This window comes from Oryx dammah, unplaced genomic scaffold (assembly GCF_014754425.2).
Source record: "Oryx dammah isolate SB20612 unplaced genomic scaffold, SCBI_Odam_1.1 HiC_scaffold_18, whole genome shotgun sequence".
Taxonomy (NCBI): domain Eukaryota; kingdom Metazoa; phylum Chordata; class Mammalia; order Artiodactyla; family Bovidae; genus Oryx; species Oryx dammah.
The window spans coordinates 54,918,948-54,945,585 of record NW_024070202.1 but is presented as its reverse complement, the minus strand read 5'-3'; the positions used below and the strand labels follow the sequence as shown (position 1 = coordinate 54,945,585).

General features: G+C 34.9%; 1 protein-coding gene across 2 annotated transcripts in view; it reads right to left on the bottom strand.

Moving 5' to 3' along the window:
* PPP1R3A (protein phosphatase 1 regulatory subunit 3A) overlaps nt 1-26,432 on the bottom strand; it is a 42,408-nt gene extending 15,976 nt beyond the window's left edge. The window contains exons 1-2 of one of the 2 annotated variants that reach the window (XM_040260149.1): nt 25,982-26,191; nt 25,621-25,703 (exon numbers count right to left, since the gene is read on the bottom strand). In XM_040260149.1, the coding sequence (XP_040116083.1) occupies nt 25,621-25,703; nt 25,982-26,092 (194 nt within the window). In that variant the 5' untranslated portion in view covers nt 26,093-26,191. Of the gene's footprint in view, nt 1-25,620 lie in introns of both variants that reach the window. The other variant, XM_040260148.1, reaches the window with a different exon arrangement.
* Between the last annotated feature and the right edge of the window lie 206 nt (nt 26,433-26,638).

Sequence of the window (26,638 nt, the reverse complement as noted above, 5' to 3'; positions counted from 1 at the left end):
GTTTAAGAGTTTTTAAAAGACACTTAAGAATTATTTAGTATTAGAATTGGTGTTGCTAAGTAGATACTTATACTGAAAAGGCTTTCCTGAAATAAATAATTATGTATTATATGTTGTTTATTTTCATAATCTTATTGTGATATTTCTCTAAAAATGGACTTTCTTATGTTCTGACATTTTACAGCCATTTATGATTTGGAGGAGGGAGGAGAGCAGAAACTTGTACTTAATGAGAAGTGAAGTTCATAATACATTAACCAACTACAAGGGCTCAGTATCTAATCCTTTGGTGTTAAAACACCAGTAGTCTTCTTTTGATCAGGAATAAAACTGAAAACAGAAAAGAAATATTTGATCAAAAGAAAGACAATTAGAGCAATAAATGTCTAATTGTGAACAAAAGTGTCTAAGGAAAAAAAGTTTAAAGGCACAATGCCAGAAGGAGTTCAGGATGAAAACATGCATTAAAATTCAGTTCCTTGACAATAATGCTGGAAAGGAAAACAAAATGAAGACAGTTCTGCATCAATAAAGGATTGAATGAAGCAAAAATAATCTCAAAGAGAAAACATAAACATTTTTAAATGACTTTGTATTTCCTTAAGATGCTGAATCTGTGGACTAATAATTAATATGCTGAAGAATATGTTTTTTGTGGGTATCACATTCCTTATCTTCAAAGTGAAAGCTCCAGATTAGATTAGGGATATCAAATAGAATACTCTCATGCTGGCCTCCCTCTCTAGCATCCATGGCAAGCACTGATAACAGATCAAGGGGTTTCCTTGCTGAGTCCAGATTGAGCCTGGTGACCGTTCTCTATGCAGCCTGGCAGCCACTACCTATCAACTCCTTTATTGTTCAAAATAGAAAAAATTTGCCTTTCTCAGTTTTGATATTAAATAGCATGCCTTCTGCTTTAAGATTACATATTTATATAACTAATAGCATCCCATAAATATAATTTTGAAATATGATTTGGAATTTTTAAAAATTTATTGTCAAAAGACATATAAATGCTAGAAGGATCAATAGAAATAACTATTAACATTGCAATACAAAGATAAATTCTCAATTAAATCTTATAGTTAGCATTTCAAATTTAATACCTACAGAAATCCTACCACTGCAATTTGTCAACTAGTACTTATAATGCAGATTATACAATAATTTGTTCCCCCATTATTTTACTATGTCCAGATAAAACTTCTCAAATAATGAAAAAACATTACCAATATCTACAAGTGATTGAGATGAGCAAGTATATTGTGTAACACATATGATATAAGTTAATTTATTACTTTTAAAATGTAAGCATAAGCCATTGCAAACCATAAGACCCTTGAGTAAACTCTAGTGAATTGCTTAAGTATTGGTAACTAAGTATATACTACCACATTAGTGACCAGATGGTTTTATTGAGTCACTTTCCTGTTTTCCATAAAGCTGAATTGCTATGTTCCCAAAAATCTTCTGTATTTCTTCTACTAAATTTAGCACATTGCCTATTGCTTCAGTCCTTGATCTTGAAAACATACTGACAATAATGGTGCCATGCTGCCTTTTTGATGCAAGAAATTTCAATAGCAGAGAAAGAAGCAGCTGAAAAACATAACCTGTTGAAGAATTCTTTGGTAAGTTTCTTTTCCAAAGTTGCTTTATCTCCTAATTCTGTTTTCTGCCAAGGATTGCTATTTTCAAATCTGCTTTGTCATGTCAAAGTGGTGGGTACTGTTTCTTTCTTGCTCACCCCATCCCATAGGAATTAAAGTGAAAAAAATTTTGGATTTAATTCTGTGATGAAATCTGGGCATCATGTGCAATTTTGTAGAGATGAGATCTCCTTAGAGTGTCTTCTAAAGGAATACAAAAATGTGAGAATCTAGTCTGTAATTAAGTCAAATCTTGGAAGTTCACATGTGAACAATAAAAATATTGTAGGTTGCTTTGGGAGCAATGCAATTACAACCAGAATCCATGAATTTTAACTGGGAAAAAAAAAAAAAAGAACCTTATAGATAAACCTGGCCCAAGGGACTATTCTGCCACAATCTGCCAATTATATTCTAGCAAGAGAGAAATTTAAATGTTTTTAAGTGATGGAGGAAAAAACTAAAGAATGTATATCAGAGAGATACCAGAAAAAATTCTTAATTTTATTGGGTCTAAAGTCCTTATTTCACCTCAGCTTTTAATGGAAGTAATTGTCATCCATGGATGACAAAAAATTAATGATTGTCCAGCTGAGACTCTTGCTACTTTAGAATTCTGACATTCTGATTCTCCATGTTCCCCTACAAAGTGATTTCTAAGAACTTTATACTTCATCTATCTTTCAAATATTATCAGAGAATTATTAATATCTGTTTTTTCCTAAGGATACTAATTCTCAGGCTTTATTTATTACTGATTTGTTTGTGGTTGTGTAAAATGTCATCACAGGGCCATGACTGTGAGCCAACTAATTGCAATTAAAGAACTCCTGATTAAACCTGTTTTCTCTGTGAAATCTACATATAAGTATCACTAAGATACTTGGTTTGTTCAATACTGAGCTTTGACATCCAAGCTCTACAGAACTTGTGTTACATATTGCTTTGAAAACTGTTTTAAGAAAAAGGCAATTTAAAATGTAAATTGATATTCCCAGTGTGTATGTGGAAAGGTTGTATTTGGAAGGGCTGAGAGCAGGAAAGAAAACAAAGGAGCAGGAGACTTCCAGGCTGTGAAATCAAATCTTTCGGAAGTGACACCTCACCTCCCAAAAGGATCTGCTGCCCAACTTCGGGTGGCAGCCACCCCCCTGAGCATCTGTGCCCTGTATTGTTTCCCAAGATAGTATACTTTGCATGTGATTGTTCTTTTCTTTTTAATGGGGGGCAAAGTGGCAAGCTTCTACAACTCTTCCCCCAGCCTTTGTCCCATTCCTGTCTCTTGAGAGTTTCAATCATATATCAATACTTTTCCCTTTATCAGTAGAGTAAATCAGGGGAAATGATGTGTAATTCAATATAAGTACTAATAGAGCAGTTCTAGAGTATTTCATACAGGAGATTATACCTTTTATGTTTGTAAAAAAATCACCAGATATCTTAAATATAATAATTCAGTTCAGTTCAGTCACTCAGTCATGTCTGACTCTTTGCCACCTCATAGACTACAGCATGCCAGGCTTCCCTGTCCACCACCAACTACCAGAGCATGCTGAAACTCGTGTCCACTGAGTTGGTGATGCCATCCAACCACGTCATCTTCTGTCGTCCCCTTCTCCTCCTGCCTTCAATCTTTCCCAGCATCAGGGTCTTTTCCAGCGAGTCAGTTCTTCACATCAGGCCAAAGTATTGGAGCTTCAGCTTCAGTATCAATCCTTCCAATGAATATTCAGGACTGATTTCCTTTAGGATTGACTGGTTTGATCTCCTTGCAGTCCAAGGGACTTTCGAGAGTCTTCTCCAACACCACAGTTCAAAAGCATCAATTCTTCAGCACTCAGCTTTATTTACGGTCCAACTCTCACATCCATACATGACCACTGGAAAAACCATAGCTTTCACTAGACAGACTTTTGTCAGCAAAGTAATGTCTCTGTTTTTTTAATATACTGTCTAGGTTGGTCATAGCTTTTCTTCCAAGGAGCAAGTTTAGTGTCTTTTAATTTCATGGCTGCAATCACCATCTGCAGTGACTTTGGAGCCCAAGAAAGTAAATTCTGTCACTGTTTCCATTGTTTCTCCATCTGTTTGCCATCAAGTGATGGGACCGGATGCCATGATCTTAGTTTTTTGAATGTTGAGTTTTACTTTTTCACTCTCCTCTTTCACTTTCATCAAGAGGCCCTTAGTTCCTCTTCACTTTCTGCCATAAGAGTGGCATCATCTGCGTGTATGAGGTTATTGATATTTCTCCTGGCAATCTTGATTCCAGCTTGTGCTTCATCCAGCCCGGCATTTCATATATAATAATATAATAGTTAGGACCAACAAAAGTCAGAGCAAGCCAAATCAAGTTAGAAATATTAAAGTACTGCCTTTCTGTGATTGCTTTTAACTAAAGGTTAAACTTATAAGTTATGAAATATTTTTTTTAGATCCTAGGACCATTTATTTATTGTCTTATTTTTTCTCTTAATTTAAAATTCATTTATATTTTAAAATTCTATATCTTAGCAGTTTCTACTTTTTAGTTTTATAGTTTTAGTAAGTGTTTAGTAATCTTTATGATATGAAATCCATTGAAATTCATTTCCATTTTCAAGAAATTCAGTTTCACAAACATTTTTAAACTAGCTATTCTACTTATGCTAATCACAGCATAAATTGATATATCAGTGAAAAGAGAAATATGATAAATTAGATTGGATGGTTTGTGTTAAAATCCAAATAATAATGCTATTATCAAACTGGATTTGTATGTAATTGCTTTTGAAAAGTTTTGTAGGCAGACTCAGAAAGTCTTAACGTATTATTTCTAAATTTAATGCTTTTGTGAACTTACATCACATTAAAATCATCTTAATGCACCTTTTTGTCAATTCTTCACAATAGATTACAAAAGGAAGGGAGGAGAAGGTACATTTAAAAAGCAAATGGATAAGAACTCAATGGAAGTCTATGAGGCTACCTGTTGATGCGCCTGTAAGGGAGTCATTAATATGCGGCTCAGTGACATGATGGGCCATAATGGCTCCTCCAGGGACGCTCAGTCTATTGTGTCGGAGACTAGTTAGGGATTCATTAACATGAAGACTTGAGACTTCTTAATATGCAAATTATTAATGCAACGCACTGAGGCATACTCACAAATGTCCACATCTTCTGTTACAGGTTTGCTTTGCCAGTCCTTCACCCACACCTTTTGTGAACTAGCATTTTCTTTCTTTTGTCCTTTGTTGCAGATTTTTTCACAAAAGATTCTACTCTCCCGTGGAATCTACCACTTCACTTTCAAAGACCTCCTCCCCTTCAAGCCCACCTTTCTTTGATTTAAGGCAGGTTTATATAAACAAACCAGTTGAACATTTTGACTAAATCAATCAAACTTAAGCACAAAATCTGATTTGCTATTTTTCTGTAATATCAAATTGGTCTTTGGGCAAAGGCAGAGCAATGTGAACAAAACACTTGCTTTTAAAAAGTGAAACTCTGAAACAAATAGTGTAGCCAACAGTTGAATAATTTGCTCTAAAGGTGGGTGGGGAAAGAGTAGCATAGTAGAAGAAAGAAAAAGAGAGCAGAGAAAGGCCATGAAAGAGGACATAAGAAAAAGAGTGCAGTTAAGTAAGCCAAGTAAGTGTTTGTGCCAATATAACACATGAGTGAAGAAATGGATTTGAATTGCTCAGTGTCTGGCATACAGCAAGCAATCAATAAGTATTAGCTATTATTATTACATCAACACTTTACACTTTGCAAAAAAGATGAAATTAATATCTGCATTCCCTGTTGAAACAATAAGAAAAATGTTATAGAGTGAAAGCTGTTCAGTTCTTGAATTAACATACTGTGAAAAGGGGAATCAAACTTATATTCCTATTCCCACAGCAGAATTAGCTATAGAAGTCATGGAAAGGTATTCAAATATCTTTTAAAGCTTATACACATACCATGTATGGGAAATACAGTTTTTCTTCTGGGACTTTATATGCTAACCTATATTCATTTTCTTCTCATTTTATTCTAGCTTTATCTAAAAAACAAAACAAGCTTTTATTACTGTTTCTCTACTAAATTTTAGAAGAAACAGACCCTTATTTCTAAACTTATAAACCCTAAATTCTGCAGTGCAGCTCAGAAATCAAGATTTGTTTATCATAAAATATTTGTGTCTCTACACAAAATTAGTAATATATTTTTTAAGGTAACAGCTTTATTGAACTAAAATTTACATATCACAAAATCTACCCATTTTAAATGTTTAATTCAGATTTGTTCAATTTACAGAATTGTGCTGTTAGCACCCAAATCTAATTTTAGAACACTTCCAGAACCCCCCAAAAGGATGTGACTGTTAGAATCACTCTTTACTCCTCTCCCCAGTTCTAGGCAACCACTAATCTTATTTCTGTCTTAATATATTTGCCTGTTCTGCACTTCTCATACTAAAGAGAATCATGCAATATGTGTTTTTTGCTTCTTCCCTGTTTTATGGAGGAAAATGTTTTTGAGTTCATCAGTGTTGTAGGATGTATCAATACTTCATTTTTTATTAGTGAATAGTATTCCATTGTATAGATACACTGACTTTATGCATTCACCAGTTGATAGGTATTTGAGTTGTTTCCACCTTTTGGCTCTTGTAGGCATTGCTTCTGTGAACAATTTACATAGTGTTTACATGGACATGTGTCTTCATTTCCCCTGGTTAGATACCTAGAGGTGAAATGGCTGGGTTTATGATAATCCTATAATTTCAGTTTCTCCACATTCTCACCAACACTTATTATTATCTCTCTTATTTATTGTTGTCATTATAGTGGGCATAAAGTGGCATCTCATTGTGGTTTTGATTTGCATTTTCATAGTAACTGGGTTTCCCCTGTGGCTCAGCTGGTAAAGAATCCACCTGCAATGTGGGAGACCTGGGTTTGATCCCTGGGTTGGGAAGATTCCCTGGAGAAGGGAAAAGTTACCCACTCCAGTATTCTGGCCTGGAAAATTCCATGGAGTACAGTCCATAGGGTTGCAAAGAGTTGGATGTGACTGAGTGACTTTCACTTCACTTACTTCATAGTAGCTAATGATGGTGAGTTCTTCTTCATGCTCTTTGTTGTTGTTATTCCATTGCTAAGTTGTTTTCAACTCTTTTGCTACCCCATAGACTGCAGCTTATTGATCATTACTGTATCTTCTCCAGAGAAATGTCTATTTAAATCCTTTGCTCATTTCAGATTAGGCTGTCTTTTATTATTGATCTGTAAGAGTTCTTTTGGGTAAGACACTTATTAGATACATGATTTGTAAGTTTTTTCTCTGTCCTGACTGTGTCTTTTGGAGTGCAGAGTGCTTAACTTTGATAATGTCTAAGCAGTAGAATTTTTAAATTAGCTTTAAGATCTTTGCTAACTTGCTGATACACTACATAGAATCTATTTGATTAAAATTCTTTAAATAGTAAGCAATATTATTTTTAAAATAGTCTCTATAAGTGTAGTTATCACATGCAATTATCTACATCTCATATTCTTGTTCATGTTAATTTCAATACTGTGATGCTAGAAAACATACACTAGTTATTGGTCCTAGCTAATTTCTAGACTGGGGTAGATGTAAGCAGATTCAGAAATGATGCAAACAAACCTACAGGTTCAAGAAAAGAAATCCAGCTTATTTAAGAAGCTTAGAGTACAAACACCGTATTATTCCTCTGATGCCTTTCACTGGAGGAGATGGAGTAGGCAGGTGGAGCTCATGATGTTTGGGAAGGACAAGATGAGAACCAATATGAACTAAAAGACAAAGAACAGATGACTGAAGAAGTTGGGACACAGGCTGGAATTGCTGAAGGTGTCAGACACAAGAGCTAAATCCTGCAGGGATGCAGTTATGCTGCCAAAGATGGTGATCTCTGCCACACTTTTAACATGATGGCACAGGGCTTTACACTTAACATTCTGAAGAATACAGCTATCGAGTGGCTTTAAAAGGATTCTGTCCTTCTATATTATTATAACTTAGATTGGAAATCAGGCTAAGTCAGAATAATGTTGGACAAAATTTAATGTTTATTCATTCAACAAATAGTTAACTTGTGCTAGGCATCATGCTAGATCATGCTAGAAATTAAACCACTAGCACAAGCTGTGACTGAATCAACTCTGCCTTCATAAACCTTACTGTCTGAGGAATGATAAATGAAAACTGGCCACTTAAAATCACAGCCATACCTTTTAGGATTGGGGAAGTATGGAATCCTATAGAAGAAAATACAGTTAACCATTGAACAACACAGGCTTGAACTGCATGAGTCCATTTATATGCCAATTTTTTTTTCAATAGTAAATTCTATAGTACTGCCTGAACTGCAGTTGGTTAACTCTGATGATGCAGAACTATGGATACGGAGGAACTGAGTGTATGTAAGGCCAACTATAAGTTATACTCAGATTTTCAGCTACAAAGAGGGTCAGCACCCCTGGTATCCTCATTGTATTAAGATCCATAACAAGGTTCATACAGGATCCATACAGGGTCAACTATAATAAGATCCATAACTCAAACTCAAGGAAGATAATAGCAACTGTGCATGTGCATGGGCTTACAAAGAGATCAGACTGAAAGAAGATCATATCCTTTAATAAGATTACACACCATATTTAAAAGCTTGATTTTTCTGAATTGTAAAATATATACTTTTCAAAAAGTAAATACTTTCTGAAAGCTTATTTCATTCTAAATGGAAAACTTTACCATGCTATTTAATGATCTTTTTTCTCTTTCCCAAGTCATCTTGAATGATAGGACAAAATTTCTTTAATAAATGCCCTGTTTGTAAAGCTTAAGTTTGGTATCTTAATTCCCACAGTCCTTAATGTTGCTGTTAATGCTTAAAAATCCCCCATGCCACGTTTGCAACAGAATTATTTTATTTGCTAATTTTTTCTTTGTTTAATAGTGTTATTTTTTTGGTGGATATTGAGACTAAGTGATTTTCAAAAATTTTTTTTAAGTTACAACTTAAAATATCTGTGTTTCATCTTTTGTTTATACTGTTCACAATTTGTTGCATATCAGAATCAGCTGAGATTTTTTAAAATCTGTGCTTGCAACCCAACCCTGACCAATGAAAGTGTGGTCCTATAGGAGGATCTGGGCAAGAGTGCCTTAGTTTTCCCCTTCCGATGTGCACCCAAGCTTAAAAAACACCGCTTTACACTACTGTTCTACACTGGCTTTTACTATATCAAAGTATGGATAGTGAGAAAATGTATCCTTCAGTAACAATACTCTGCTATTAAGATGGACAGAGAGGCCTGGAATGCTGCAGTGCATGGGATCACAGAGTCGGACACGACTGAGCAACTGAACTGAACCGAAGATTTTCTCTGGGGTGGGAGGAGGAGAGGGTATGCATAATCAAGTAGGTTAGCATTAATGTAAATTTTATAAAGATTTTACTTCTGCTCCTGTTAGGTCTATAAAACAATTAATTTGTATTCATCACGGATATTACCAATTCATACATCAATGAATTTAAATTTACTGATTTTTTTTTAACTGAAAGGAAATCTAGATGCTATTTAGGGTAAGAGACATTAATCTTCTCTACCTTAACAACTGTATTGTTGATTATAAAACTGATGGTGTTTATTAAGACTTAAACTTGGAATGGTAAAATGTTTTCCAATTGCACTATGTGGCAAATTGCCCCAACAATTATTGTAAATGCAAGAACAATAAACTGCATTGCCAAGGACACTAGTTGGTTAGATCCCATAAAAGAGACAATAGGTCTTGAGATGAAAATGGTAGTGTGAGGTGACAGTTATGGAAAAAAACAGAATATGCAATGTAATGACTTAAATATATCTGTGGATAATACTGATAGTTTAATGTGTTTGGAGTTTATAATATGTAAAATAAGGTTTTATAAAGAAAGACCAAAACTGCATACATTCAGGTCTTTTTTCCTTATTTGCTACAAAAGTAAAGTAACCTGCAAGATTACATTTACTGTCTTTCCAAATCATCAGTGTAAAATGGTTTTGTATAAATATGGCATTGATTTTATGAATAATATTTTCTTCTCACAGATATCAATTTACATAAACTTATTCAGTATTACAATACTCATAATCTATTGTTGGGGCTTCCCTGGTAGCTCAGCTGGTAAAGAATCCACCTGCAATGCCGGAGACCCTGGTTCAATTCTTGGGTCAGGAAGTTTCCCTGGAGAAGGGGTAGCCTACCCACTCCAGTATTCTTAGGCTTCCCTGGTGGCTCAGGAGGTAAAAAAATCTGCCTAAAATGTGGGAGACCTGGGTTCGATCCCTAGGTCGGGAAGATCCCCTGGAGGAGGGCATGGCAACCCACTCCAGTATTCTTGCCTAGAGAAGCCTGGCAGGCTACAATCCCGGGGGTTGCAAAGTGTTGGACATGACTGAGTGATTAAGCACAGCACAGCACAGTCAATTGTTAGGATAATTGGAACATTTTGAAAATAAAATCATGATAGATACAATAACACAACTGCACCTTCACCAAGACAAAATTGCAACTCAGTCCTTCAGTAGCAAAGATGGATCTAAAAGATAGGATACAGAGATTTGGACAGCCAGAGGAAGCAGAAAAGGGACCCTAAAAGAGCTGATGCCAAAGATAAACTGCCAGTGATGTGTTTTCATCTGTACCTATGCTGTACTCCCTCCTTCTCTCAGAGACCTTGTGAGTAGCGATGGATCCTGAGGGAAATAAGCCCAAGAATGTATTGGAGACCTGAAAAGCACGAAACCCTAATGCAAACAGAAGGGGAGATCTTGAATTTCCTTAGAATATTTGCAGTGGTTGCTTTGTTCAGCATGGAGCTCTCTCCCCCCAGATTTCTTCATGACTGACTCTCTTCAAGTCTTTGATCACTTGTCATCTTCTCAAGGAAGTAGTCTTTATTTCTTATCCTTCTTGTTCTGCTCTGCTCTTTATATTCTCAATTGCATATATCATCTTTCAAGATAATTTACTTAATATTTATGTTTATTACCTATTAGTTTTCCTTCCATTAGAATGTAAGCTACATGAGGACAGGGATTGTCTTTTTTTTTTCCATTGATGTGTCTCTAGTACTCAGAACAGTACCTGGCACATAGTAGGTGTTCAATAAATATTTGTCGAATGTATGAAGATCATTTATTCCAGTTACTAATCTTTTTTTACTCCCTTTTAATATGCAAGCTGAAAAGCAAAGTTAGAACTTTGCTAGTAATACTTTGATCATTTTTTTTCATCTGAACCAAGATCAATACCCTCTCAATCTTGGTATTATAGAAAAACCATACTGGTGTGATTTCCATGTATCCATCCAAGAGGATAAAGACTGAAATACCTGGACTAACATTTTTCATGAAATCAAAACATACACATTAGATTTTGAAGGGAGAATTTGGGTGAAAAAACAATTATAGCAGTAAATTTTCCCTAAGTATCACCAGAAAAGTAAAATAAATCAGCCAGGAAATAGTGTAGAAATGCCTAAATAAAAAATACTTAGTAGCATAATATATATATATATATATATATGTTTATTTACACTAAAGATGACCCATAGCAGAATTCAATTATTGATATTAAAATGAGAAAGGATAAAATCTATGTTTTAAACATTCTATACATATAAAACAGTAATAAACAATTATGAATGTAGAAAATCTATGTCCCTTCTTATGGACAGTGACCTAGTTCATGCTTTTCTCTCCACTTTTCTCTGATTTATTCTGCATGCACTTTCTGAATTGATATAGCTAAAATAATACTTTGTCCCTGAGCATAGGAACTAAATTCAAAATCCTTGGTCTAACAAGACTGTGCAGTTCTTTCTCTACATTGTTCTTCAAGTTTGACTCTCACACTTCTTTCCATTTCAGGCAGTCAAATTGACTAACAAAACCACCTACTTATCTATTTGCTGCTGTGTCCACAAGTATATTTTATTCTGTATAAACAGTCTCTTAACTCTTCTACCTCCCCATTTCAAGATCAAGTTCAATTCCTCTGTGATACTGTTTCTAATCAGGGCAGCCTGCAGTGTATCATTTCTCTAATGCCTGTGTTCATATCTCCTATGATCTGTTTCATTCCATTTGGCACATACAGTGTTGATAGCTAACTTCTTGTGTTCATAAATATTATCTGTTAACCAAACTAATACTTGAAAATAGAAGCTAACTAGAAGAAAACAAGGGCTCCATAATTTCTTTATGATTAATTGGCTTAATGGAGCACAAGGAATTAGAAACCTTAGTCACAAAATAACTTAAATCACAAAACAACTTTCCATCTTATGTATTTCCTGAACTTGATCAAACAAATCCCTTGTTGCCTAAATTTCTTCTTATGTAAATGGAGCAGGCCTTATTGATTACAATGTATAAAAGTGTTCTAGTGGGAGATAATTTTATATCACTTAAGAAATACTCGGAGAGACATTTAAAACATGCATTCCTTAAGTTTATATAATTAGATATTTCTGAATAAAAGAACAAGCTAACATGTTAAAGTAGTAAAATATCATAAATTTAAAGCTGTTGATGGGCTACAGTCCATGAATAAGATGAGAGTCCCACTTGGGTTTGTACACAAGTTCTAATAAATGTTATAGACGCTCAGATATAAACTGAAAGAATGAGAACAAACTGGTCCAAAGTTACCATAAGTGGTCAAGAGGTTCTCCCGAAATTGAAGAATAACAGAAAAAAAAAAAAGACTCTTATAATCACACCAACATAACTTTGAGGGTTTTTGAAAAATTAATTTCCTCAGAGGATACAACTAGTCACAGACAAGTATATTCTGTTGTACTAAGAAAGAATACCCCTCCAGACTGCTCAATCAATCGCTAAGCTATCCCCCAGAATTCTTCAATTCAGTCTCACAAATGTCATTTTCAGTAGGAACCCATCCACACTTGCATACTGAAAGTTAATTGGACAACAAATGTAAATAATAAAACTTTAATTTTCAGCATTTCATTAAAACACTTCTTATGAGAAAATGAAATATAACTACTTACAAATACCATGCATTACCTACTTCAATAATACATTTATACTTGGGATGGAAACTTCATGTTTAATACAGTAAAGCTCTTTAGAATATTAGGAAAATTATAGTAAGACTTAGGAAAACTATGAGATGACAGTTGAGGATAGTGATGTCAGAGATGATTAATATATCATTATACATGGGGTTTATTATTATTTTGCCATATAAAATATGTAATTATTTATGCTAATTTCCTAAAAATATATGTTTCCTAATTCTTATATCATAAAGAGAAAAATACTATAATTAAAAATTGAAAGCATTATAATATAGTGATAACTACTATTTCCATCTGAGCTTGTTGTTTTCACAAAAAATTTTAAATGTACTTTATATTGTGCAAAAATCAGTAATTAGCTACACATCAGAAAGTTACCATTGCTTATGATTTTCAATGATAAATGCTTTTACATACAAGAATCAATGCAACTGGACTATTATATAGCTTACAAGAATATGGGACATCTTCCTATTATTCCTATAACTTTTCTTTCAGTGTAAAATATATAAAGTAATTGTTTAAAGTACTCAACAGAATGTAGCAGATTCCTTATTCTATCTTTAGGTAGGTTTTAAGGTTAACCATTTCATACACTGCATTATTTCTCTTTAATTACTTTTGTTTTTATGGTTTCATATAAACAAAGACGAAGAATCTGCAGTCTCAAGACAGGGAGGACATGGTTTAAGTGTTTAGGTTTAGGTACACAGGAGGAATCTGGTAGAGGCAAAAGGCCCATTCAAAAGAAGTCATTCAGGTAAAGAAAAGGAGACAGAACAACAGCCAGATCGGAATCCACAGGTGTCAGAATCAGTGAGTGCAGCAAGCAGCAGCAGTAGAACTAACATGAATAATCAGTATTGGCCATGGTCCTGGCAAAAAGAAAGAATGAATGACTCAGTTCTGATCAGTGGACATACAGTATCTGTTTTTGGTCTTTTGTTACTCAACCTGTTGGGTTTTTCTATTTTCCCACTGGTCTGGATTGTGGCATGTGTGTGTGTGTTTTAAGTTGCTTCCGTCATGTCTGAGTTTTTGCAACCCTTTTGGTATGAAGGAAGCCAAAAGCTGACCAATGGATATTTGTTTGGGATATTAAGATTACATGACATTACAGAATAGTAACGTTGTAGTGACTCAGTGGGCTTCCTCGATGACTCAGAGGGTAAAGAATCTGCCTGCATTGCAGGAGGCACGGGACACAGGTTTGATCCCTGGGTGGGGAAGATCCCTTAGCGGAAGGAGGGCATAGCAACCCTCTCCAGCGATCATGCCTGGAGAATCCCATAGACTGAGGGTCCAGGCAGACTACAGTCTAAAGGGTCCCAAAGAAAATGAGTCAGCTCTTTAGAAGACAAGAAAGGGAAGACTGAATGACCCTTTAGTATCCGATGCTGCCTAAGAAATAATAAGTCACTTCAGTCGTGTCCGACTCTGTGAGACTCCATAGACGGCAGCCCACCAGGCTCCCCCATCCCTGGGATTCTCCGGGCAAGAACACTGGAGTGGGTTGCCATTTCCTTCTCCAATGCAAGAAAGTGAAAAGTGAAAGTGAAGTCGCTCAGTCGTGTCCAACTCTTAGCGACCCCATGGACCTCAGCCTACCAGGCTCCTCCGTCAGATTTTCCAGGCAAGCATACTGGAGTGGGGTGCCATTGACTATATTAACTTATTTTTCAATTTGATCTTTCTTTGATATCCTGGTACCTGAAAGTAAATTTAGACTGACTACAAGATGTTAATATGGGTGATATGCTCAATTCTAAATTCAATTTTGAGTTAATTTAGGCAACAAATATGCAAATATTCAGGGATAAATTACCCTCTTATCTGTTGTTTTTATATGTAACTATGGTTTTTGTATACTTTATTCTTTATTTTAAAAATAATGTTTATTTTTAATCAAATGCACAATCATTACTTCTGTGGCAATGGTATAGAATATGAGTGCAGAATTAATATGAGTTGGCAAAAGAGAAATCACGTTATCATTTCTTACGCTGACAATTCTTATTTGCATGACTGGAATGATGTTTATGATTTTAAACAAAATATAGAATAAAGAAAGAGGGACTAGGATTGAAAGGGAAATGTAACTTTGGTTTTGGACATAAGGAAGTTAATTTCCCACCTGGGTACCCAGATGGAGATGACCAGAAGGCCCCTGAGTTTTAAAGATTGTGAAACCAATAAAACCACTCATCATTAATGTTATAATAAGCATAATTCATTTCTTAATTATTCAGAATGAATACTTTAGGATTTTATCAGACTTTATGGCTATCAGCTTTAATCAATATTTTTCTTAGAGCTTTTCTACATGACAGTCACAGTGGGGAATAATGCTTAAACTAATATAACATCACTGACGTCAAGGACCTTGCAGTCCGATCAGGAAGATGGTACACACATAAAAGCTTCTGAAACTTTTGAAAGTGCAGGGAAAGGCCACTGTTGTAAAGGTAGTATTGACAACACTGTGACTAAACATATGTAAAGGGGTATATGACAACAGTCTTCTTCCTTAAAATAAAGATATTTGATAAACAGTAAAGTTTCACTGCATGTTAATTTCTTTGCCTATAAGTTGCATCAGATGCAAACATGGCAAACATCAACCCTTTTATTTAAGGAGTTTTTTTATTTTGCATCATGGGAGTAGCTACTCTATGGGAAAATATTGCCAGAAATGCAGGTAGTTTTAAGGAAGCTTGTCAAAACCATGAAAGGGCAAAAGCAAGTTGCCTAACATGAATAAACTGGCCATAGGAGTAGTCCTGAACTGCATGAGTTTTATGATATTTGTAAATAAATGCCTTGAATATTTGTATAACTGCCATGGTCTCAAACTTAACTTGATTTACCAAAGTTAGCTTTGAATGAGGTATTACTACTAATACAAACAGTATAAAATACTGGAAAATTACTATCTTTGTGAAAAGTAAAAAGCTCATGTGTACATATATGTGTACTTTCCACCAAAAAAACACTGCATCAAGGATGACTTGAACGCAGGTGGGCACAATTACTTCTTCTTTCTCCCATGTTACAAGTTCAGCACAGATATTGAATGTATAGATGAATATGAAGGAAGCTCAAGAATTTCATGCTGAAGTGATTATTTTTATTCATTCATTTTACGTATATATTGACATGTTTAGAATTTTTGAAACCCAGGTGGTGTTAGTGGTAAAGAATCCTCCTGCCAATGTAGGAGACATGAGAGATGCAGGTTCGATCCTTGGCTTGGGAAGACCCCCTGGAGGAAGGCAAGACAACCCACTCCAATATTCTTGCCTGGAGAATCCCATGGACAGTGGAGCCTGAGAGGTTACAGTCCATAGAGTCACAAAGAGTCTGACATGACTGACACAACTTAGCACACACATGTTTAATTTAATAAATACATTATCCACTAGATTGACTATACCAATACTCTGTACATATTAATTCCTTCAAACAATACCTTTTAGTTAACATTGTAACACTCTTGGAGAGAGTAGCATGGAAATGTATACACTGCCATATGTAAAACAGATAACCAGTGGGAATTTGCTGTATGACTCAGGGAACTCAAACTGGAGCTCTGTGACAACCTAGAGAGGTGGAATGTGGTGGGAACTAAGAGGGAAGTTCAAGACGGAGGGGACATACGTATACCTATAGCTGATTCATGCTGATGTATGGCAGAAACCAACACAACATTGTAAAGCAATTATCCTTCAATTAAAAATCATATATGGGAAAAAATTGTAAACGTACATAGACACAGAATCAATAATTTTAACATATATTCAAATGACTTCTGTTTGTAGACTCAGTATTAACCTTTCTACAAAATGATGCTTAAATTTAATCATTGAAATTTAAGATAGCTTAAATTTCAGTTGGTCAGTATTATATTTGATTTTTATAAATCTATTCAAAATTTATTTTCAATGAACTCATGAAATTATATTATTGAATGAAATTGTATTAAAGATTAGATTTCTAGAAAATAGTAACGATTATTCAAAATTATTCATTATTTGTCTAAGAGAGCTTCAACAAATCTAATACAGCTAACTTTCTATGTAGGATTGAGGAATAAATGTAATGATCTTCTGAAGTACTTTTAATTTTGTAATTTAGTAAGATAAAGTCTATTCCCTTCTCTGACTTCAACAGGAGTTCAATAATCAGGACTCAAAGGTAAAGAAGGTAGGATTGGGAGCTCTTCTTAGCTAGCCTACTAATCCATTCAGCTTCCCCTGATAACCGTGCTTCTGGCAGTGCACAGTCCTTATAACAGTGCTGTCATTCACTGCTTGGTGATGATCTTTTTCTTCTCTGACTTTTGCATTGAAATACTACAAACTAGCTTATTAGTTTAATAGTTAGGAACTCGAGGGGAGATCTAAGTTTATTGAGCTTATTTGACATAGCAAATAGAAATCAGTCACATAAACAGTGTAATTCTAACTTTAAGTATAAGTATAGAAACTCCAACATTTATTTCAATTGAGAATCAGCATTAAAAAGGACAAGATTAAAGACATAGAACAACAGGAATGACTACATGAAAGATATAGAATTTCCTGATAGACTACTTTACTAAAGAATACAATCTCTCCAGGAGATGTTTAAGAAGAAAATATTATAAGCATTTGGTTTCAGTAGTTTTCAGAGTAATTTTGCCTGAAAGCAAAGGATAGAATTAGATGGCCTCTCCTACAATACAATTCAAGGAAGACTGTTCAGATCAAGTGCTGTATTAGCATTGGGAAAAACGATTATAATTTCATTTACACTAAAACATCATAGTCTTATATACATACTCAAGATTACATCTGAGGATCTTTTTTTTTTTTCTGCTTGTGCCTGAATGTAACTTTAAAATTTGGTGAGACTTTTCTATTGATAAAATACTCAAGATATTTAAGTAGTAACAATACATTAAGATTAATCACCGGAAGATCTTATTAAAATGAAAAAATACTGTTTTATTTCCTATACGGCTTATGAAGCTGAAAGTTACCCAAGCAGTTCCGTGTAATTTGTAATTGTGTGACGACATCTATAATAATTTTTAAAAGTGAAAACCAGTTTGGGGTTTTTCTTATAATTTCATCATCAATAGGTTAGCTTTGTATCATGGTTTAATTCTGTAAAATAAGCAGAGTACCATCAGTGTTAAGTGGGCTATAAAATCTGCTTCACATAATTAGTAAAAGCATCTAGTTTGGCATGCTTTATAGATTTAAACCTTGGGGATATTTTGATCATTTTTACTTCCCAAATTTCAAAAGAGGTGAATGGTGAAATTCAGATCCACAGCTGCACACAGGACAAATCATTGTCTTATGATGTTTGAATCCCATTTCTAGTTGTAATTTGAATAGCACTGGTATGCAACACAGACAGACTGTTTTCAGAGTAACTATAAGGGGAGGGAACAATGAAATTTCCTAAGACAGGTTTTTTTTTAATGAACCGTTGGTCTCTCTTACTAAACAGTGCTGTGTAACAGTCCAGTGTGGCAATTTATTTCTATTTGTCATAAAATCTTTAAACAGCAGGATGGTCTGATTAAGGTTTCAAAACCAGTTATTATTTATATGAGTGTGAAAGTGTTAGTTGCTCAGTCGTGTCTGACTCTTTGTGACCCCATAAACCATAGCCCTCCAGACCCCTCCATTCATGGAATTCTCCAGGGAAGAATACTGGAGTGGGTTGCCATGTCCTTTTCCACAGGATCTTCCCAACCCAGGGATTGAACCTGAGTCTCCCAATTGCAGGCAGGCTCTTAACCGTCTGAGCCACCAGAGAAGCCCAAAATGTTTCCAATGCTTTCCCGTTGGGGAATCGAACCCTGGTCTCCAGAGTGACAGGTGGGGATATTCACCACTATACTAACAGGAAATTGCAGTATTATTTATATAATAGACAATAATACTACCGTGCCAGTTACCCAAGAAAAGTTATTAGAGAAGCAGAATAAAAACCTCAAAAAATTTGAGAGTTATGTCCTCAGGACCCTTTTCTTTTTATACAGTTGTGGGGTTCAGAAAAGGCTTTAAAAGCAGAGGAATGATTAAAATTCAAAGGTGCACAATATATCCTCTTAGAGGAAAAAATTATATCAAATTAAATTTCACTCTCTATTCATGTATTTATACAGAGATGATAAGATGAAACTGTGTATAGCCAACTCAGTTTTTAATCCAAAAGAACCATCTTAAGAACTACCTTAAGGAAAACACATGTTGTAGTTCATTAAAAAAAATACCTAGTTTCTGATTGATGTTCCAAAAATTTTTTGTAGCCCAGAAGTTTCTGGAATTTGAGAATCATTTTCCCCCCATAGTAGCAATGCTATGAAATATTAGTTTCCCTAGTTAGTGCCCCCAAACTTATTGAAAAATCCATAATTCTAAAACGTGTGCGTGTGTTAGTCAATCTGTTGTGCCTGACTCTTTGTGACCCCATGAACTGTAGCCCACCAGGCTCCTCTGTCGGTGAGGTTCTCCTGGCAAGATTACTGGAATGCGTAACCATTTCCTTCTCCAGGGGAACTTTCCCACCCAGGGATTGAACCTGAGTCTCCTGCATCACAGGCAGATTCTTTACCAACTGAGCTACAAAACTATGGATTTGTACTAACCTGGGTCTAGGTAGCAGGAATGATATTGAGGGAAAAAAACATTTCTTCATTAATTTTGGTCATAGGACTAGCCATATACAAGATTTTAAAATATGGAATATATCACCAATGCCATTTTGAATATCTACAAAGTGTCAGCAACTGGGATAAATGTTTATATATGTTAGCTAATGAATTTCTCATAGCAACTCTGCCAACTAGAAATTATATCCCTATTTTACATCTAAATAAAATGGATACAAAGTGTAATTTATCCAAGTTCATACAGCTACTAATTAGTAAGAATGAAAGCCCAAATATGCCCTACTTTACTGCTTACACTGTTTCCAATATGCCTTATTGTTTTTGGAATCCTCCTTCCCTCCGAAATATAAACACATACTCCAGACCCCCTGGGCCCTCCTGCTTCTGTGGAGCTCTTACCACAGCTCTGTACTCAAATCTGCCTTGTAGCCCATAGTGCTCTCTGCTCTAAAATTATCCATTTCCATTGTCTCAATCCAAACTCAAAGCCCATTTGTGCAGTTGGGTACGTATAGTCCCTTCCATCCTGGAGGTGTCTGCATTTAAGAAGAGGAGTTTTGTGTGTGTGTATTGTGTAAATGTGTGCATACACATATAAACACATATATACCTATATCTGTATGATCTTTTAAGTCTGACAACATAGTGGGCAATCAGGCCCACTTCAGGTGTCTGCCCTTGAGGTAACTTCCCTTACACTATTCCTGTTGGCCTGTTGGGGTGAAACCTTGGAACAAGGACAGGAGTCACAGTCGGCAGAATTGGAAGAAGGTGAAAAACTTGTGTCCCACTTCACAATCATCTTTTGCCTGGAGCTTTATCGGCCCCATGTTCTTGGCCCCCGCTCCATTTTTACAGGCTGCAGATGGGCTTCAGGTGGGAAATTAGGCTCATAGAGATCCCAGAGGACCCATTTGAGGCCTGGTATCTATAGTGAGTCCCTTCAGCTAGGGTTTGAGAGAAACTCTTGAGTGATGAGACCCTCTTCTTCTCTCAGAAAAGGTTCAAAACTACTCTAGGGAAAGTCAAGACTTATAGGAGTATGGATTTCCCACAAGACCAGGAAGCCACAAAGCCCTGGTAGATCTCCAAGGAAACTCTAAGCTAGTTGGCTCCTTGTTGTCAACCAGCCAGCAGTTTCCAAACAGTCCTCTTGACGGGTCCTGTGCAGCTGTGTTTTATGTTTCCATGTGGCCTTGCCAGAGGTCCCTCCCTTAAACAGACCGGGCTTCCACAATTAGTTAGGACTCAAAACAGGTTAGTTATGGAATATATTAAGTCCTAAAGGCTTCATGGGGCTATTTACACTTCTTTGGACTATTTCCAGGACTCCAGATTATACTGTAAGTGTAAATTAAGGAAGTCTCACAATGCTATAGCTCTGACTGGAACATGCAATGTGAGCATATATTAGGCACCATTTTCCAATGTTTTTCTTGGCCTCATTTTAACAATTTACCACCCTGAAAGATAAACTCTCTGTAATCTTCAAGTCATACTTTAGAAAGCCTCTCTCATTCCCATTCTTGAATGTGCCTGTTTCTATTATTCCTCAGGTACAGAAACTGAAGAGTAATCTTTTTTTTTTTTCCTTTGGCATTGAAATCGTTCAGGAATTTATTTGCATTCACCTGGCCAAGTTATAAATACCATCCAACACCTATATCATGCCATTTCATTACTTAAAATAATAAATTGGTTTCACTTAATAAAATACAAGACCATATGAAGTCAGTCTGTGTACCCAACAGTTGGGAACATTTAGCAGCTGTTGGTAGGGAAAAGGATATGCTGAAAAGGTCAGTCCCCTGGCCAGTACTCAAGATCAGTTATTGATCACAGATTTGAGAAAACTAAAAATGTAATGCAAGTGGTTCTTATTTTTCATCTGTGGCTTCCCTTGTTTACCTGAAGAATCTGAGCTTGGCTTTAATGTTCTCGCCCCTCACCCACTCCGCTCTCAGCCCTCACTTTCCCTGGGGCCTCTGGTCTTCACTGAGTCATGTTTCCAACCTTGTACCTAACAACACAGTACCTGACACACAGGCCCTTAATAAACACTTATGGAATGAATTTTGAAACCCTAACAAGAAGACTATGATGTCAGAAGAAATAACACAAGTCCAAGAACCAAGAAATTAGCTGAACACAGTTTGATAATAATGATGGCAATTATATTTGAGTTTTGATGGCTATATATGTGCCCAACACTTTACTAGAAGCCTTAAAAATATAATCTCATTTTATGTTAACTTAATCATCACAAGACTGGACAAGCACCATTGCCCCTATTTTACATATAAATAAATAGCGGCTTAGAGAAGTAAAATAATATGTCCGTAGCCACATAGTTATTAAGTGAATATCAACTGGTATAAATATGTATTATATTATAAATATTTATTATGTATTATGAATATTATAAATATGAATATGAACTGGGATAAATAATATCTGTTCAATGCCACAATCAAGCCTTTTTTAACCCTTTTGATCTAGTCCTTAATTTTTTAATTTATTAAGCATGAAAATTTTAATAGTCATTAAGATCTTTTCCAACTTTAAGATGTTCCAGATATCAGGTAACACACATCTTAAGAAAACTGACAATTCAGTGGGTTTCCCTGGTTGATTAAAATCCTGAAAAAAACAAAGAAAATTTCTCTCCAAAATGGAAATTTCAGAAACTCTGAAAAGAAAGAAAAGAGAAACTTTTGGATAGTTTGGGCCTCTCTAGGGTTTTTCAGATCCACCTAAAGCTAGAGTTAGCCTTGGCTTTTTACAGGAGTTATTATTTTCTGATAACTTACTATGTGCCATATACTAGGCCAAAACTTTGTATGTATTATCTTATGGAAATCTCTAGCAATCTCTATGAGATTGTACCATTGTTGTTCACAATTAACAGAAGGGATATTGAGTTTAACTTGCAGAAGGTCACACAGCTAGCATGTGGTGCAGCTTAGACTCAAACCCAGATATGTTTATCTCTGAAACCCAAATTTTAACTTTGAAGGTATATTGCTTCTGCCTGTTATTTTTAGTTTATTTATCTAATATACCTAATATTACTTATGTCAATGTTATTTAATTCTTTTGGTCACTTATTTTGAAATGATGTCCATGGGACGTAGATCAGCAGTCTGCTTAGTTTGTTTGCTAACACATACTCCAGTACTACATACGTGGTGACACTTATCAAGTATCTCATGATGCATGCCTTTCAGTGCAATTAAATACCTCTGGGTCACTCTCGGTCACATGCTTATGAGTTACAATTCTCTTTTCCTCCCCCACTAGATATTTCTTTCTATCCAAAGGGGATAGATTAATAAGAATGAAGAAAAACCATAAACAAAAAAATCAGACAACCACATCAATGTGGAAGTTTGCAAACTCTGGCCTGAAAAAATCTTTCATAGAGAAAACATCATGCCTAGGGTGACTATCATAACAGAAATCCTACCTCACTAAATGTGTTCCCACAGTTCATTCTGTACCTGTTTAGAAGGGATTCTTGACACTTTTAGAAGATACACTCTCTGAGACCCTGATAGCAAATTAACTTTGGAATCAAGAGGAATTCACATTAGTTGCTATTCTCTACGTTAAGACAGACTTATTTTCAGTCTAACTCTGACTTATATTACATACTATTATTAATCTACCTTGCATATATGAAGTAAAAATGACATATATTTCTCTTCTGCATTTATCTTCTCAAATAACTGACCACTAAATTAAATTACAAAATTCTGTAACTTTTGAAGGGAGGAAGATATTTTAGAAGCTGTAACTTTTTTGATCAAATAAGTGTTAGTGAATTTTTGCTTTAGCCGAGTACACATTTCATAAAGGAACACTAATAAGATGTGCTATTTTTCCTTAACCAAATTCTTCACAATGAAATCCAACTGCAATATTCATTTAGAAATTCGATAATGCTCTCTTGTGTGAGTTTTAGGAATATTTGAAACCCCATTGCATATAAATTATATCATGGAAAAGCTGTATAAATATTCTATTATGGCACATGCTGTTCTAAGGATCTGTCAGGATTTCCTTTATACACTCCATTTTGAGTGGTATATAAATCAGATGTAAAAATTCATGTTGGACTGAAACTTAGCACAAAAGGCCTTCTCCAGAGGCAAATGCATTTTTTTTTTCAAAATGTGGTTTGAATTATGTTGGTCATTTTTAAGTTATAGAAGTGCAGAAAATGTATTTGTGGTTTTGAAGGAGAGAGATTTTTTCCATTTTTATAACTCATTAGGAAACTTTACAGGCCTTTAGACCATTTTGTGGTTTAGTTCTTCTCAAGTTTTTCCCCAAAGCAATATTAAAACTTGAATGGTGTCCGCTATGAACCTAACAATTACTGTTCTGAATATAAATGTGGGTATGGATACATATCCAGTTATACATATCTTAGACTAGGAGAAGTTTCAATAATATCAAGACTGGGGTAGATTAGGCCTAGCAGTTATCCATTTTTGTTCTTATTTTCAAGTCAAGTTTGGACTATCAAAGGAATCCTCTATCTTTACCATAGTTCAGCTTGTAATGCTTATAATTTTAAACTGCATTTCTAACTTGCAGAAAAATCCAGAGCTAAACACTCCTTCTTTTATGAGATCTTTGACAATATGGCTGTGCCTTTTTTAAATTTTGCTTTTCTCTAGTATATAGACCAAGTTGCAGCCTGTACATTACTCACTGATGATGATCTTATTTGTAAAGTATTTAATATGTGTATGTTTATTAGTACACAAATTAGTTTATTAAATAGTGTTGAACATATTTTGTCTACATAGCTAACATGTTGCTGCTGAGTAATCTCATAAACATAAATTATTTTAGCACACAGATTATGATTTTATTATTTCTCAATAGCATCAGTTAAAACCTAAAAAAGTTTATTTGGACTAAGAAAGACAGCATAACTCACAAAGTCAGGTAAGCCAATCTTTAAATTACTTTAAAGAATAATGAAAACAGAAATATTTTATATGATTGAATTGTTTCACTTACATTATATTTAGTTCATTAATGCATTAGAATAGCACATTTAGTGGTTATTATTTACTATCATCATAAGAAATTAAAAATTTTCTAATGTAATTCTTTATGTTTTTATTTAATTCCACTTAGAATCTGGATGTCTTGATTCCTAATACAGTTCCCTTTTTGTCATATTACACTATTTCTGGTGCAATTACTAGAATCTTTGGGTCTAATGACAGTTAGGATGGACCATCCAGAAAATAATCAAGCTTTTGCCCGTGGCTGGTACAGCAATGTGATTTTCCTCTGGGACACTCTGAGGAGGAGAAGACATCCATCTCCTCCTGGATGTTTTATCTACTCACCTGCTGTCATGGAAATGAGCCAACTCTACAATAGAGAGAACTGAATACCCATTTATTTTTATTTTTATTATTTTTTTTTACGTTAACAGGAGAGCAAGGTTACTAATGAAGGGTCATATCCCAAATCTCTAATCTGTAAAGCTAATATCCTTATTTATACTTGGGTCATTTTTTTTATTCTGCTCCATTTACTCTTACTAAATTATACTACTTTGTGTTCTATAATGTTACATTTGGTTATAATTATAAATTTTTATAGATAATTCATATACCACTCATATACTACTTTCTCTTAGCTTATCACTAAAGTCATCATAGCTCTTAAAATGTAACTAAATATGTGTCACTCCAGACATCCCTTTACAACTAAATGTCATTGAAAAGTTTGAGGGGAAGTCTGTGAATTTCTGAGCACTAGGTACATATTGAAACACAGTTTTATGCTCATCAGAAATGTTTTTAAGTATGGCAAAAGTATTTAAAATATTAAACATAAATATACTTTAAATGTAAAATAAAGTTTTACATGTTAAGAATCTAGATTCCATGGTTTGAATTTAAGCAATTTATAGCTCATTAGGTAGGAAATATACATATTGCACTCCCCGTGATATCTGTTACATTATACCCATATTTTCCTTACATCTGGAGGAGAGATGACACAGTGCTATTATTCAAATATCACTGACCTTGTTAAAGCCTAGCACCATTGCTTTATACATAACAAGACTATATTTTTAAACAGCATGGCTATTTCTTAGTAGTGAAATAAAGAATGACTTTTAAAAACTTTAAAATTATGAAAAGTAATGATGTAAGATATATCCTCACCTTGATTTTACCTTTAAGCAGCCTTTTATTTGTTTATTAGGAACGTCTTCCTGTAGTTTTTCAGGCTCCGGCTCTTGTTCTTTCTTTTGACAAACCAATACATAATTTGTGCCATTATTATTTGACCAAAATGTACCAACAGAAGTTTCATAACGTATACAAAACTCAACTTTACTGCCATCTTTTTGATAAGGAGGAACCAATGAGATCTTAAAGGAGAACTGGTCAGTTTCACCATCACATGAATTTGGGATGTATTCTGCTAATATATCATAATATGACTGCCAGTCATCCAAGGACATTCTCACATATACTAACTTCTCAAAAGAAATATTCAAAACTCGAATAATGCCCTTCATACTTGTAGATCCGGGAGGATACTCGGTTGATTCCAGTATCGCTTTCTGTACTTGAAGTTGTTGCATAAGATCTTCTTTTGAAGAAGGCAAGCCAAATTGTGGGGATAAAACATATTCTTCTGTGTGGAAAACGTCCTTCCTTAAGTCAAAATCAGTTGAACCACTCGGTAATTCCCAGGAATCAAATTCTTTAACAGACACAAGATTGAATCCAAAGGTGTCAGCAAATGAAACTCTTCTTGCACCTGATGGTGAAGAGTCCAGGTAAATGTCTTCAGATGAATCAGATCCTCGTCTGCTAGGTTGTGGGGAGAATCCAGGTCTGAAGGTAGTTTTAACTTCTTCATCTTCTGAAAGAGAATCAGATAAACTAGGAACTTCTAAAAAGTTATCTTTGCTAATCTGACTAGGTTCTTCAGAAGGCTCCATTGGGCTCTCTGATATCAAATAAGGGAGAACTGTACAACTAGTAGAGGCTGATATTTGAGACACTGAGGCTTAAAATAAGTATAAGGTTACAGTTGACATTGCAAAAAGGAGTCAGCTCTATAAATAGGTCCGATGGCGTGTAAACTATGCTTGCTTGCCTCCAAAGGCCTTTAATATGATAGCATCCACATTAACTCTCAGCAGCATGTTTCAGATTTAACTCTTAATTT